The sequence below is a fragment of the Eucyclogobius newberryi genome, unplaced genomic scaffold, assembly GCF_026437365.1.
Source record: "Eucyclogobius newberryi isolate DKJ021-1_F unplaced genomic scaffold, fEucNew1.0.hap1 SCAF_4, whole genome shotgun sequence".
Taxonomy (NCBI): Eukaryota; Metazoa; Chordata; class Actinopteri; order Gobiiformes; family Gobiidae; genus Eucyclogobius; species Eucyclogobius newberryi.
In genome coordinates, this window is record NW_027316056.1 from 17,053,649 (window position 1) to 17,070,333 (window position 16,685).

The following is a 16,685-nucleotide window of genomic DNA, read 5'->3' on the forward strand; positions in this document are numbered from 1 at the left end:
AAAGAATATTCCATGTTTGTTGGTTACAAATTCTTTTACACTGGCAGTGAAAAGCCAAGGCTGCTGCTTTTGCTCGTAAACATTTTTTTGATTGGAGAAGGTGGATTACATCGCTCCAAAGATTCCAACACTTTGAAAAGGAGACAGGACACATCTGTAGGGAGCTTGTGTGGAAGTAAACAAGGAACTAGCCAAGTGTAACAAGGCAGTGGTGTCTTACAGAAAATCACTGCCTTCATTCACTGTTTATGCTCTAAGTGCAATTTGAAGAATGAAGTGATCGTTTTTGTTCTATTATGGTAACAGTGCACAGCCTAATAAGCAGAGTTAGAAGAATGACTAGGGGTCCTTGCCAGGTTTGCCACAGCATTACTCTAATTGGTTGCAGATAGAAATAATACTTGGAACTGAAGCCTTTGTTCTTGTTCAGAGCTTAAACTTCTATCATCCATCCAAGAAGCCATTGTTTCCCTTAGACCTAACTTGTGCTTTGTATACAAATAATGTCATATAACATGGTGTTGAAGTATTATGGTAATTATCTTTATAACATCTTGTGAAATTACACTATTGTAACATGTATCTTTATGTTGACATTTACATCCTGAGGTAGTAAGGATGGGATAAGATCTCGTGCTACAAGATGTGCACACATAAAGCAAATAAAGAGATTTTTGGACAATAAAGGGGTTAAATGTGGGTAAATTCTTGACAGGACAGATGTGGGTAAAGTAGCCAACAAATGTTAACTAAAGGAAAAGTATGAAGTGGTCCAAGAAATGGATCAAGGAAGAATGTTGGAGGAACTCTCATCAAAGAGCAAGAGTAACTGTAAGAGCTACAGTCTGGACTTTCTGGATCATTTTGAAGTTGATTTAATTGAAAGTACAAATTATAAGACCCCAAATCTGCTATTTTCAAAGTATAGATCACAGAAATGAGAAAGCAGAGCGGTGCAAGAAACACAAATGTTCAAATAATTTATATTGTATCTTGTAGACTTACTCACAGTGGGAAGTAAGTACGACTACTGGTACTAGTATAGGAAAGATATTAAGTAGATATTGAGTAAAAGTATGCTGTCTGAAAACAACAAAAGTGACTGAACTAAATGTGACTGCCCACCTCTGGTTCCTGAAAAGTTTCAATTACAGCAAAAATGAAATTTGTGGACCAATCTTGTGTTTTGTCTTGTCTTGTTGGAATTGTGTCTCATCCCACTCCTATGAGGCAAATGTATGTCAACGCTTTAAATGAGTACACACATTTTTTTAAATAACCGTATTAGTTCACCATTTTCAAAACTAAGCATGCCCATTTTCACATGGTACAGTATGTCTAAACCAACACCTCTGTGTATTTTAACCTACAATTACCCTGTTTTCCCCCTGTAACTCTTATATCTAGTTGATTCCCGGTATACATCATGCAAATCTAGCCTGTCTCTGCCTGTTATGCTCACACGCCGCTGCTGGCTGCTCCGTCAGCCTGCCTCTCTGCTGGCACGTGAGGGCGAGTGAGCTGAACAGGCAGTGAGAGGAGGATCTGTGTGGCTGAACATGTGAGCGTCTACAAGCGTTAGCGTTCAGGAGCCATGCATCTCTGCCCTGTAGATTTGGGGCTCAAGACCTCTTTATACACCACTCCCACGCTCTGCTGTGACATTTGTACTTTGTATCTGTTCCCTTCATCCTTTCGTTATGGTCTTTCATCTCATCTTTTATCTTCCTATAGAATGTGTGGTTTGTGGATGTGGGGGCTGCCTCACCTCATACCATCCTATCTCTGGGTCTTGTGCGAGGAAGATTTTGGCTGAAGAGAGTGAACAGATTAAAACTGATTTATAATATCTTGACCGACTAGGTATTACATAATTTTTTGTCACATATTAAGAAGAGCTGGTGTTAAATGTGCACATATATATAGAACATATTTCATCATTAGTTCACACATTCCTCACATACTCCACTTCCACTCTATTGGATTGGAGAACCTTACACTCAATTTCATGCATCGTTATAGCATTAATGTGTGTAGGTGTTTTTTATGTGTACTACTTAAATACAAGCTAATATCATTTTTCTATATTTTATAATCCATTTAATGGGTCACACAGGAAAGATTTTGTGTGAAGAATGTTCAGGGTTTTTTCACACATTCCGCCACACTCGACTCATTATCTCATTATTGCTGAGGTCCACATTGTCATTACATCACACTCTTTATGGAATTTTATAAATTAATTGAGTAATCACATGACATCACTGACTGATTTCAGCTCTAAAGATATTTCATTAAAACGGATGTTAATTTTAAGGAGGAAATGCAGATGGTGCAAACTTTCAACTGAATCTTAAAAATCCATGCCGTTTATTCACACATTTGAATCAATATAAAATGTAACAAGACAACCACACCTTAAATACACACGAGTGGTAGAGATGTGGTGCACATGCAGACCAACCTATGTTTTGAAGTCAATAAATATTTTTCAAATAATAATTAGAAAACAAGATTTTCCACTTATGTGCTACACTGATGTTTAGAAAGGTTAACTTGAGTGCAATGAAAGTAGCAGACAGGTTATGAAGCCAGTCTTATGATAATAAGTAGCTCCATATTGTGCTGGCGAGGACTATGGGAATTATGGCGACTATGGGTAATTGGCGTAAACAGAGTTGCAGAGTCGAGGTGGCTGTGGCTGAGAGCGATGTGGGACCTACCCCGTCTACTACCTTGCTGCAAACGGGGCTCTATACTCCTAAGTGTTTATCCCTTTAGCACTCTGCCTGTCTCTTGCATAACAGTTTCTCTGGCCCCACCAACCCAAAGGAAACATGTGACCATTAGAAGTGTTCCTTCTGGCTTTTCTCCACGGTCATTCCTCCCCCCTCTCTCCTTCTCATCACAAAAGGATTTCCCATCCACCAACTGCAAAAAGCCAGCACACGCACACGCACACGCACACACGCACGCACGCACGCACACACACACACACACACACACACACACACACACACACACACACACACACACACACACACACACACACACACACACACACACACACACACACACATCCTCTAAGGATTGACAACCAGCTTATTGGGCATGAACTCTAATCTTCTAAGTACCTGTTAATGATTGAATAGAAATGGCTGCTTATGGGGACAGGTTTAGAAACAACATCTGAAACTGTAGATCCACCTCCATGCCCTTACACAAACATGCATATGATGTGCACATGATAATTCAAAACTAACCCACGCATTCACACACTCGCGCAGCAAGGCCAACAATACACATACCCGGTTTAGTACCGTTTTAGTACTGGTTACCCCCTTTGTCTCTATGTGCTGGTTTAAATGGGTTAATCAATGCCTTGATTAGGTTCAACTGGTTTGAACCTGACATAGTCAGGTTTGAACCTGACTTAACCCAGTTAATGCCTCTGCTCTATATTCTGAATTACTTCAATTTAAGTAATGTGGTTAAGGATCATATATAGTACTTCACATGCCAGCAGTACTGTGACAGAATACTACATTCAACCCGCTTAAGGCATCACTGTTGTTGTTTTGTAGCATAACTTGATTCTTATAATATGACACCTCAGATATTAACTCGTGCTTGCATGAATATTGTTCTTGCCGCGTCACATGAGCCAGCAATTGACTGCACGTGCAGGGCGCACGGCACTATAGTGAGAGAGGAGGAGCAGCCAGTGCGCATGATCAAATGTAAACACAGAGCACTTGGGCATCCAAGACATCAATTGTACTTCTTTCAACAAACGGAACAGGCTATTAGAAAGTACAGGAAAGGAAGAATCACGTCTGTAGACAGACATGTTGGACCTTTCAGCACGGACCTTTCAGCACTCTGGACAGCGCTCCGCACTGGTGCGCGTGTGGCATGTGCGCTGAAAGTGCCCACCGGTAGTGGCAGCAGCTGCTGGGAGAGCATGGCGGATTCTCCAGCGCATCTTTCCGTCTAACAGCTTGCACAAGGATGAGCATCCCGGAGTTTCTACTTCAAGTGTCCATCGTGGTCATAGCGGTCGTTTCTCTCTTGACCAATTTCTCGGTCGTGCTATGTTTTATGCAAAGCACCGAGCTCAGGTCCCACGTCCCCGGCATCTTTATCCTAAACCTATCCTTCTCCAACATCCTTCTAACTGTCATTAACATGCCCACCACTTTCCTTGGTGTGGCTGAAGGCCATAAGCCATTTGGGGACTTGCTCTGTCAGGGGGTGGCGTTTGCAGAGACGTTCCTCACCACTAATGCCATGTTGAGCATGGCTGCGCTGAGCATGGACAGGTGGATAGCTGTGGTGTTCCCTCTGAGTTACTCCAGTAAGATGCGCTACAAAGACGCGCTCCTCATTCTGGCGTACTCCTGGCTGCACTCGGGGACTTTCTCCCTGACACAACTTCTCATGGACTGCGGCGGATTCAGCCACACGTACGCATCCTGCACCGTGCGCCCGGGCACAAAGGCGAGTTCACCGAGGAGCACCTTTGCAACTTTCACCGCCCTTTTTCACGGCAGCAGCTTCGTGCTTTGCCTCCTCGTCCTCTGCTTTGCCTACGTCAAAGTTTTACGTGTCGCCAGATTTCATTGCAAGAGAATAGATGTCATCACAGTGCAGACTCTTCTCCTTCTGGTCGACATCCATCCAAGGTAAATTGAATATGATGCAATGTGATTTTGTTTCTGAGGATTCACTGTGCAATATTAATGCGATAACGTTACGTTTGTCAGTGTAAAGGAGCGGTGTTTAGCCCAGCAGAAAAAGAGGAAACAACGCGCCACCAAGAAGATTTTCATCTTTATCGGGTCTTTCATCTTTTTCTTCTCACCGTATGTAATAACAAGGTAATATCCGGTTTGTTGTGAGCCCAGTAGTTTCTGTAACAGTCTGACAAAGATGTAGAATTACCCAAGTGGAAAGATGTCGGTGTAATCCCTCATTCGTCCAGGCGTGTTCCATAGTAGAAAAAGCTTCAGTTGTAGTCATCTGGACTCAGTTAGAAAAAATAGACGTTTCGACTCTCATCCAAGAGTCATTGTCAATAAAAGAATTTAGATCGAGAACTCCGATATTAATACTGTTCTGTGGTAAGACGAGAGACAAGAGACAAGAGAAGACGCTAAGGAGAATCGCTTGGCCTTTCTTGATTGTTCCACGATCAGAGGAGAGGACGGGAAACTCCAAATAGAAGTATATAGGAAACCTACACACACGGACCAGTATCTGCTCTTTGGTTCCAACCACCCACTACAGCACAAGCTGGGAGTGATCAGAACCTTACAACACAGAGCTCAAGGTGTGCCCACCAGCTCAGAGGGCAAGAAGAAAGAGGAAAAACATGTCCGAAATGCCCTCTCAGCCTGTGGTTACCCCGCTTGGGCTCTCAACAGAGTGAAGAGAACCAAGAAGCAGGACAAAAGGGAAACTGAACAGAGAAGGAAGGGTGTTTCTATCCCTTATGTGTCTGGCCTGTCGGAAAAACTGCAGAGAATTTTTAGACAACACGAAGTCCCTGTTTATTTTAAACCAGGAAACACTTTAAGACAAAAACTGGTTCATCCTAAGGACAAGTTGCCGACTCAAAAACAGAGCAATGTAGTTTATTCGATCCAATGCAGTGAAGAAAGCTGTAAAGAACGGTACATAGGTGAGACGAAACAGCCTCTACACAAGAGGCTCTATCAGCACAGAAGAAATACAAGTTCAGGACCTCAGAGCGCCGTGCATCTCCATCTTGAAGCCTCTAATCACTCGTTTGAAGACGGTGAGGTGAAGGTTTTAAGCAGGGAGAAAAGATGGTTTGAAAGAGGAGTCAAGGAAGCTATTTTTGTTAAAAAAGAAAGACCTTCTTTAAACAGGAATGGAGGGCTAAGATTCAATCTTCCTGGTATCTATAATGGTATACTGAACCCCTGGAAAGGTAGAGGACCAGGACCAGGACATTTAGATGCTAATCAGGTACTCAGGGTGGTTGAGCCAGGGTCTCACAAAGACAAAGAGGATTCTAATAGCCCATTAAAATTCTGAATAGGCTAGCTCGGTAGATACAAGGGGGGAGTTTCTGTTGAAACAAACAACTCTTTCTACTTCAGGAAGGCTCCGCCCAATGGGCGGGTCTTACCACAGAACAGTATTAATATCGGAGTTCTCGATCTAAATTCTTTTATTGACAATGACTCTTGGATGAGAGTCGAAACGTCTATTTTTTCTAACTGAGTCCAGATGACTACAACTGAAGCTTTTTCTACCAAGTGGAAAGAGTAGACTACTGAAAATACTGACTCAAATAAAAGTACAGTTACATGGCTAAAAATGTATTACCCAAGTATGTGTTACTATATTAGTTTTTAACACAGTTTTACTATAATTTTAGATAAATATTTTGTACAAAGCCTGATTTAAAAACAGCTAAATGCAATCCACATATTCTCATAGCTCTGGCCAGAGATCAGAGCAGGCGCTGCAGTGTTGATGTGTGTTTGTGGTTGAAGATGAGCAGAGACACTGAATATTTGTTATTATGGTCTTTCCTTGTTCTGATGCAAGAAATCAGAATCCAAATTACTTTTATTCATCTCTAAGGGGAAATTACTTTTGTTACATGCAACCGATGAGCAGATAAACTAGAGTTATCAAACTAAAGTTAAGAAGCAAACTAAAATATCATAGTGAAAAAAAAAACAATAATGGGGAAACTCATTTTGATCAATTGTATCCGCGATCCTGTCCTTTTGGTCATTACCCAAAGCTCATGACCATTATCTGAGGGTATATTAATATTCAATATTTAAATATTCAATATAAATATAAATATAATCCAAAATCTTGCCTGGGGGATGACATGATTGTAGAAATTCATTGAGTGTATTAAGTTATTGACCATGGAATTTGCCTGCAGTCGTAGTGTAAATGGTTTGGGAAGTTCACCTCGAACATTTGCAGTGATTAGGCCACAGGCCAGCAGTAATTTTTTTCTGTAATGAAAACTTCTATTCTTGTTTTGCAGACTGGTGGAGCTGTTTCCCTCAGTGCACATCCCTAGATACTGGGGCATCTCGTCAAAATGTCTGTCATATGCCAAGGCCTCCACAGACCCGTTTGTGTACTGTCTCCTGAGGCAGCAGTACAGGAGAGCTCTGGTCAGCGTCATCTGCAGAGTCCTGAGGCAAGACCACTACAGCCTGTCTGTCCACAGCACTCACAGCAGCACCCTGGACACCACTGAGGACAACTATGTGACTAAAACTGCTTGTACTTGAGAGTTTCAAGTTTTTAACGACTCAAGGGATTTAAATATGCCCCTTCTGCAGCAGGGTCAAAGGTCAGAGTTAGCCTCAGAGAAGTGCCTTTCTTGGGGCCACTTTGTGCTTGACTCTTGCCACAGTGCTTTCATGGGGAGACTGTTACAGACACAAAACAATGTACTTTGGCCTGTAACTGTCTGAATTCTTCAGGTTTTTCCAGAGGGCTGTTTGCCTGTCGAGGCAATGCCAAGGATTACAATCCACATGTGAAGCAGGGCACACACTCTATTATTATCTCTAAATGTATGTTTGAAGTAACACTGTGTCTGTGGCAAAGAGATTGCTCTTCATGTTTCTGTGAAACTGAACAATATTTATTCAACTCTAGCTTAACTTGTATTGAGTGCAGTTTTGACACAGGGAAACTGATTTATAATGGCATCACCACATTAAACTAAATGTTTGGATGGATAAATGGATGATTGGATGTTGTGGTAATCTTGAAAATATTAAATGTATATATATTTATAACTTTGAAACTTCTGCTGCCTGTAAATGAAATGATGACCATGAATCAATAAAAAGCAGTCTGCCCTGCTGCCCTGCTGCAGTCTCGTGTCCTTAGATTCTCTCATTCAGGCAAAAGCAGCGCAGTGTAATTTGATCTCTGCGCTGTAATCGTGGGGCGCACCGCTTCTCTGGGTCAGGGATGCTCTGTGCGCACAAAGGAAGGAACTTTCCCAGCGGCGGGAGGTAATTATCAGCTTTGGAGCCGAAGACTCAGAACAACTGGCTTCCTCTGCCACATCACACGCTACAGAAGTCAGTCTGACTGCACAGCCACAACATGCTTTTAGGAGTTCTGCTGCTGTTTTCTCTGTGGACGGAGAGTCGGTCTGCTCCCCAGTGCGCTCCGGAAGATGAGGTCTTTGGTACGGTAAATGTCACTGAAGGCTCAACTCTTGTGCTTGTGCAATGTGGACAAAATGACTAGCACATAATTAATCGTTTACTTGAGTATAATAGTGAATATGTTCTTTATTAAACACATTGTTTACTTGTCACATCACTGTTGTATAGCCTTTATGTTGTGTTCTGAGATCAATCGTTTGCATGAGTTGAGATTTATGTCGCCTCCTAGTGTTCATAGTCATGTTTGTTTTTATTTCTCAGGGAGATGCAGCAATTATGTGTTTGAAGAAAAACGTAAGTATTTCATTGTTGCTCTGATGTTTTTCCAGTAGACATGATATATTTAGCAAACATGCAGAGCACCGGGGAGCTTAGGGGGTTTCAGGTCATTATTTACCATTGACCTCTGTGACACAAAGGTCTTGTTCTCCTGAGGAACAGGAAATACCAGTGCAGGATGTGACAAGTTTTCCTTCTGAGGAACACATGAAGGCTGACTATACTTCTGTTAGATCAGGATTTTCTACTTCAGAATTCATTGCACCACATGCTACATAACTCAAGTATATTGTACTGATTTATATGTGCAGTTGCCATATGATATAGATTTAGTCTCTTTTTCTTTCTCCAGCATCATGCACAGAAATGAATCTGGGCTACTGCACTGATCTGGAGTACTCAAGGTGTGTTTTGGGGTCTGGTTCTAATATATGGTATATAATGGTATGTACTATATATACTATAATGGTATATGTATATGTATATGTATGGCGCGCGCGTGCGTGTGTGTGAGTGTGTGTGAGTGTGTGTGTATGTAAACACATACACACACACACACACACACACACAAAAAAAGCTTACATATTGATATGCTCTTCCTACTATGTTTGCAATGATTTTAGAACCATATTCCCAAACATCCTGGGACACCGGACTCGAGCAGAGGCAGAATCAGGAGCAGAGTACCTCCTCCTGAGTGTCATTCATGGCTTATTGAATGGGGAATGTTCTCCTGAGATCCGCCTGGTTGGCTGCTCCATACTGGCCCCTCCGTGTCAAAACAGTCGGATGATCAAACCATGTCGCAGATCGTGTGAGGCTCTGAGGAAGGACTGTGCTCATGCATTTGAGGCAATCGAAATGGCCTGGCCCTACTTCCTCGACTGTGACCGATTCTTTGCCAGTGATCAGGAGGGCTGCTTTGATCCTTTGGCTGGACTGAGAGGTATGGTTTACTTTCATTGGTTTCTGAATAAATGAAATGTGTTCTAGGTTAAGATTTGAGTAAGATTTGAGTAATTATTTTTAAATGAATTTGCATTCCTTTTCTGACATATTATATATATATATATATATATATATATATATATATATATATATATATATATATATATATATATATATATATATATATATATATATATATATATGTGGGTCTCTTACACTATTTGCTTGTCTCCATACATATGTCTTTGCTTTCCTGGAATGTTTCACAGTTTAGAAAAAAAAAAAGTCTGTCTTTTTCTATATTCATTTCACTCAAGGTGTTTTCGGGGAATTCAGCGAAACCTTGGAAAAAACATACCTAAATCGGGCTTTTCCACAGAGCCGACCTGCAATGGCCTGAGGGCACCTGCTGCCCCTTACAGGCAGGTGGCGGACTCTCCACCTTAAGTGGGTTTCCACCAAGACATTTTAGTAGCTTTACAACTTGTAGGGGGCAATTGTACTCTTTGTGTCTATCTGCATCTGGGAATAGAGAGATAATGTCAACCTATGCCAAATCATAGATAGCATACTCATAAGCATTTTGTGGTACCCTTTATTTTCTGAACAATCTGAAGAAGTAAATGTTTTGTAGCAGTCGCCGCACTTGACAAGTTATGAGTATACTTTATTTTGCACTTTGTTCTTTCTCATGACTACAGATTTTGAGTCCCTCTTCTCTTCTTTGTTCTACTTCTAGCCAGACAGGAGCTAGCCCTGTCCAGTCTTTCTCCAGAGGAACCCAGCACCATCATCCAGTTCACGTACACATCCAACGCCCAGATGTACAACCTCCTCAGAAGAACTGCAGCCAAGTGCTCCCACATCTCCCATGTCTACAGCATCGGGCGCAGCACTGAAGGCCGAGATCTACTGGTTATTGAGTTCTCCAACAACCCAGGGAGACATGAGTTATGTGGGTACAATAACAACAGCATTATGTATTCCAATGGCTGGTTTACATCATTACACAATATTCTATCATAATAAATACAATGGATGAGGATTATGAGGATAAATAGCTGGATAGATAAGTTGTGTTGTTGTCTTTTTGTCCTTCCAATGTTCTGTTTGCGTCATAGTGGAGCCAGAGGTCAAGCTGGTCGGCAACATGCACGGTAATGAGGTTTTGGGTCGTCAGCTGCTGTTATATCTGGCCCAGTACTTGTGCTCAGAGTACGTCCTGGGAAACCAACGCATCCAGACCCTCATCAACACCACACGCATCCACATGCTGGCCTCCATGAACCCTGATGGATACGAGCTCGCTGCCTCTGAGGTAGAAGATAGCAGTGACCCGGAGCTCAGCAACCATGAAGTAAATATTGTTAACAACACACAAGACAAACCAATGATATCCGCTCTCAATGAACTGCTGGAGGTGAAAGAAGGAAACACATTTATGAAATATATGATTTGATATTTGTAAAATCACATTGCAAAATGTTGCATTTAGATGTTAATATGATATAGTATTTATGGCATTGAAAAGTGAATGTGTATTCTTCTGCCTCTATCGTGTCTGCCTGCCATTTGTCATTGTTATATGGCAGTTGTTCAGGTGAATGGCTGTTTCTTTCAGCTTTGAGCATGACTTTTTCAGCCAGTTCAGTTTATCAATTTGAATAATGTTGTCATGGTACTAACATTTGATTAAGAAACTGAAAAAAAAGGCTTGGTCCATAAGTTAGGAGATGTAATTACCTTGTGTTGCGGCTCATCACCACGGCAGGGGACAGTTCAGCAGATTTCTCGCAGATAGCAGCAAAAACACATTGGTAATTACATTTATTAAACAATTGTTTGTAAAAAGATCCTACGTTTTTTGGACATATCAAAAGAAGACAACATTAATGTTGTTGGAGTGAAAGGCTACTTGCTACTGATTTTGAAACCACAGTTCATTTTTTGGACAATACAATGTCATTTTCAACCCAAAATAACACATATTTTTAAATATTACCATGTGGTCTTATAGTTCTTAGATCAATTAAAACGCTTCTGAATCTTCTGAAGCCAAAAAGGTCTATTTTTACCGGTATATATATGTTTTTTTTCTCCTTAAAATGAATTTGTAGTTTTGATTCCTTCTTTCAGTAGCAATAATTTTCTGGTAATCGATATTTTGACAACTCTTAATGCTGAGTGAGTGGGTGAATGAGCATGTGACTGAAGAGTATACACAGTTGAATCTAAAGCCTACACACTGCATGTCCGGACTTAATCCCATTTCTCATCCTAGACACATGAAAGTCGGCTGTCAAGATGCTGTCGGGTTTATTTATTTTTGTGTGACAGAAAAATAATTGAAACACTGGACCTATAGTATTCACCTGGCATGCACATTTATTTCACTAAGCCTCATATTTGCTTTACAACAGCTTTTAAACCGTTTACTTCACATAAACAGTTGTTGCTGCATGTGCCCAAATGTTGCTTGAGCTAATGACGGATATGTTGTCTTGTCTTTATGTTAACAATGGAATTAATAAGTAACTGTGTCTATTTGTGTACTAATGTTGTGTCCCTGCTCATGGTGATTACTAAGAGTGTTACTACTAATATGTCTATGCTTCTGATATACCCAGTTGTGTTGAATTACCCTTGCTTCAGGGACACTTGCTCAATGGCTGGACGAATGGTCGGACCAACGCACAGAACATTGACCTGAACAGAAACTTCCCCGACCTCACCTCCGTCTACTACAGGAACCGTCGTAGCAGACACTACCGCACCGACCACATCCCCATCCCTGACGCCTACTGGTTTGGCAAGGTATAAGGGCATTGTTCTGAACTTTCTCTCATCATACATGTAGTAGAAGGACACTTTTTTGAGCTTCCACATCAGAGTCATTGATTGTGCATCAGTTTTTCCGAATGTAATATCTCCTTTTGGACTGTAGGTGGCGCCAGAGACTTATGCAGTGATGAAGTGGATTCGGTCTCTGCCTTTTGTGCAGTCTGCCAGTCTTCACGGAGGAGAGCTGGTGGTCTCTTACCCCTTTGACTTCTCCAGACACCCTCATGAGGAGAGGATATTCTCACCCACACCAGACGAACAGGTTCACGGGTCTAACCTTTGTCAACCTTGTCTACCAAGCAAATAAACCTGTGACTTTAGGAGCGCGTGGGCAATTAGTACTTTTATAATTTGTTGCTTTAACGATATTTATGTCCGACATTCTCCAAAACCTTCTTATAGAGGTAAAATGTACTCTTTTTTTTATACAAATACTATCCAATTGAATCTTTTTAAATCTGAAAACCATTCCAGATACCACTTAGTAAGTGTTCGCATACCCCTGGTTTAGAATCACTGCCCTAATACTGTCTAAGCCCACTTGTTTGCTGTTTATGACTAACTTTAATAGTTGTTATGGTTATTGTACTGTCACTGAATGGTCAGATCAAGCACACGTACTCATCTTTGGGTTTCATGATGTATCGTTCCAACACTCAGGTTTTCAAACACCTGGCGCGTACCTATGCTGATGCCCACTCCACAATGTCTAACAATGACACGGACAGATGCGGGTCCTCTTTTCACCGGACCAGAGGCATCATCAATGGAGCTCTGTGGTACAGTTTTGCTGGTGGTGAGACAAAGAAACATTATTTAACTCTCCAAAAATACTCTTATATAATAACTCATATAATTGAATGTGTCTTTTTTTCATCTAAAGGCATGTCAGACTTTAATTACTTGCACACAAATTGCTTTGAGATCACAGTGGAGCTTGGCTGTGACAAATTCCCGTCCGAGGTGGAGCTGTACTCGGAGTGGAAAAGAAACAAGGAATCACTGTTTGGATTTCTCGAGTCAGTAAGTCAAAAAACACAGAAAGTAGCATGGTTTGTGGGCGCTTTTGTGCATTTGACCTGCTACTTTTGCGTTGAAACAGGTCCATAGAGGCGTGAAGGGAGTTGTGCGAGAGCTTAATGGCAATGGAATAAAAGGTGCAACAATATCTGTCCGGGGAATCAGGAAAGATGTAACAACAGGTAAGTAGATTTTTTCCCATTGAAGTAGTGCAGTAAACTAAACCGTGTATCACCCTGATATGTTAAACTAGTGGCTAATATCACTCTCTTCTTTCAGCTGAAGATGGAGACTACTGGCGCTTATTGAACCCTGGGACCCACATCTTGACTGCCACAGCAAAAGGCTATTCCAAGGTCACCAAGAGGGTCCACATACCACACAACATGAACAAAGCAGGACGTGTGGATTTTGTCTTGGAAAAGGTATTTGCAGCATCTTCAGTGAACTATACTATAAGTGCATTTACGTTTTCTCATAATTTGACTTCAAACTTTGTGTAGATCCCCCTGGAGCCCGACATTGATGACCACTTCTTCCCAACAGAGGACACGTGGGACAGATTTGACCCGTACAATCAGTTTGATCGAGTTACAGAGCCGGGTCTCGGAGAGGAGCTAGAGAGACGGGAGAAACCATGGTGGTGGAACTACTTCTCCCAGTCTGGAATCACGCCTCCAAACTGGCTTCTCCGACACGTTTAGGCCCAATTTTCCCCTGTTTTCACCATGAAGTTTAAAAACAACCACCGCTTTGCATTAGCATAATGGACTGTCCTAGAGGCAAAGATACACACATAGTTAAAAGTGTTGCACTTACCAGTACAATCTGGTTACTTATAATGCACATGTAGGGCTACTTGCCATGGCAGCTTTTTGGGATTTTTTTTTTAAATGGCTGGGAATAATAAACAAGGATTTGCTTACCAAGTTGAACAGTGAGGGGTTCTCAATCTGTAAACTGGAGGGACGGTAGTGGTTGTTTTGGGAATAAAACATTTTACTTTCATCAGGCTTAATTTTGTTGTTGTTGTTGTTGTTGTTTTTGGTGTGTGGTTACATTAAAAGGTCATATGGTATTTATTGAAGAAAAATAAGACCCTTTTGTTGGAAACATTTGTTAATACATACAAAGCGTAAAATCACATTTTCATATTTGGATGAAATAAAGAGAAAATAAGTAACAAATGACAAGAAAGTTGTATGTCCCAAATATTTCATCTGGAGGGATAAAACTTGAACTTCAGTCTGTAGAGTAGTTGTACCTCTGTGAACCGCTAGGGGGAACTAAAGAACTTGGTTTCAGCACGAGCCATGCTGCTTGGATTGAGGTAAATCTTTACCAGATAAAAGAGTTTTATAATTTATCTGCATACATGTTTTATGTTCCTAGATTTAATGAAAAATATGTTCTCTTAAATACGCGGATGTGGCATCGCGCGCCTCTAGATTCATTTGGCTACAGACAGCGCCATAGACCCAGGGACAGCACGGGTTTGGCTTAAATGTTGCTACAAATGTCACCAAAGCTAGTCAAGAATAAAACAATCAAATTAGCATAAAGTAGTTTCTATCAAATGTGTAACTTTCTGACGTTTCTACTAAAGGTGCAGCTTGTTTTTGAGGAGGAATGCACATCATCCACGTCATCCACGTCATCATTAGGTTTAAATCGAGGCAAATACCCCGTTAGCTTCAAATAACATACAAAGTCAGGTTTGATGACATATTTGTAGCTTTTTTTTATTTGCATTTATTTTACAGTTGCCACTATTCACTGATGAATAGAAATGCAAACTTCAAAACTACAGAAAGAAGAAAAATAGTTGCAACTTTTCCAAGGCACTGGTCAGATCTAAACTCAAACCAACAACAATGTGGGTTTTTAAATTTTTAAATTATATTATTTTATTATATTCCAGATTATGTGCACAGCAACAATGCTCGCTGGAATGTTGTAGATTTTTAAACATGCACTTGCAATAAGTATAACTCTGTAATTTGAATTAGCTACATCTAAAATAGAAGTTAGCAGCACAATACAAGCTCCTGCTCTCAGTGTGGATTCAGCTTTAAACAGTATAATGATATTAAGAATTACTAATACTAAAACTGTGTTGAAAAATAACACGTACTTTAGTAATACTTGTAATTATAGGTGGGAAATAATGAAGAATGGATAATACCGCATTCACGTCCCACATGGGGAAATTTCATTGATGCAACGCAGGTAGATACAGAGGTACAGAAGAAAAGAACAGATCACTTATAGGAAGTTCAAAAAATATGTTGTCTATAATTAGAAATGAGGAAATAAAAAGGTATTTCTGCCCTTTTGTGGTTCATTTTATGGTCTTTTCACATTTTGTGCCAGACTTGAACCTCAGCCAAGACGTTTACAGGCACATTTGAGCACATTACTGATGCATTGTGAAAATATTATCTAAATATTGTTATCCAGATCTACATTTTTGTCACTATCGCCCACCCCTACTTGTAAATTAGGGATTAAAACATCACAATTTAACGATTGTTCATGATTATTACTGAGACTGTGTGAACTCTGGTCCAACACGTTACTATTTCTCCAGTTTGTGACCAGCTCTCTGAAATTGAAGGACAAAATAAAGTAAATGTGACAAGAACAGCCAGATTAAAAAGCACTTTACATTCAGATGCATTGTTTTTAACTAATGCTGTATTTTCCTTCTAAAATAGTCACGATTTATAATTTTTTTAGTTCTAAAAGACAATCTAGATTATTGATTAACCGAATAATCTTGACTTGTAATTGAGTACATTTTCAGCCACAAAACTGTACTTTTTTACATACATTTTTTTACAAATAAGTACCAAATATTCAATACGCTTTCTTCTTCTATAATTCAAAACTAGTACTCCGTGTTTTTGTGTGAGATGCAGACCTTAGTTCCAGTCAGTTGTCCCAGCCGGAGCCCTGAGGAGAACAGCGGCCCATCGATAAAGACGCTGGATCGCGTGTAACCCCTGGTAACCTCCCTCTCTCTGGTGCTGTCCGTTTGTGAATCACGCCGACCTGTGCTTGATCTGATGTATGTAAGCGTATTAAAGCAGCCAGACCATGAGTCATATCCATAATCCATGTTGTAATTTTGCTCCAGTAAAGTGGTGGCTCTATAGTGTGTGTTTAAACTGTCTTATGGTGTATTAAACGAGCACGATTAAACACTAGGTAAACGACGAAACAACTGGCATGACACGGATTCTTTAAATAACACAGATTTAGTGTGTGTTTTTTATGTTGGTTTATTGCAATAGATATTTCAATTACATTTTTATCCAATGTGGTGATTTTATGTTATGTTGTGCTTCTCAGAGTGTGCAGATATTAAAATACAGTGGTGTTCTGAGAGATGGGAAGTAGTGA

The 16,685-nt window shown here is 40.5% G+C and overlaps 2 protein-coding genes across 3 annotated transcripts; both read left to right on the forward strand.

Moving 5' to 3' along the window:
- The first annotated feature begins 3,602 nt into the window (after nucleotides 1-3,602).
- Nucleotides 3,603-7,728, forward strand: gpr78a (G protein-coupled receptor 78a). The gene is made up of 3 exons (XM_072462890.1): nucleotides 3,603-4,685; nucleotides 4,767-4,880; nucleotides 7,043-7,728. Exons 1-3 carry the CDS (start codon nucleotides 4,012-4,014, stop codon nucleotides 7,293-7,295), a joined length of 1,041 nt encoding a protein of 346 aa, XP_072318991.1. The 5' UTR covers nucleotides 3,603-4,011; the 3' UTR covers nucleotides 7,296-7,728.
- A 219-nt stretch (nucleotides 7,729-7,947) lies between these two features.
- On the forward strand, nucleotides 7,948-14,000 carry cpz (carboxypeptidase Z). Of its 2 annotated transcripts, none has more exons than XM_072462888.1 (13): nucleotides 7,948-8,212; nucleotides 8,454-8,486; nucleotides 8,824-8,875; nucleotides 9,095-9,417; nucleotides 10,159-10,374; nucleotides 10,541-10,776; nucleotides 12,072-12,233; nucleotides 12,364-12,522; nucleotides 12,921-13,056; nucleotides 13,144-13,283; nucleotides 13,363-13,462; nucleotides 13,560-13,705; nucleotides 13,784-14,000. In XM_072462888.1, exons 1-13 carry the CDS (start codon nucleotides 8,128-8,130, stop codon nucleotides 13,982-13,984), a joined length of 1,989 nt encoding a protein of 662 aa, XP_072318989.1. In that variant the 5' UTR covers nucleotides 7,948-8,127; the 3' UTR covers nucleotides 13,985-14,000. The 2 variants fall into 2 exon arrangements, with proteins under 2 accessions (XP_072318989.1, XP_072318990.1); XM_072462889.1 differs by having other exon boundaries at nucleotides 10,541-10,737.
- Nucleotides 14,001-16,685: the final 2,685 nt, after the last annotated feature.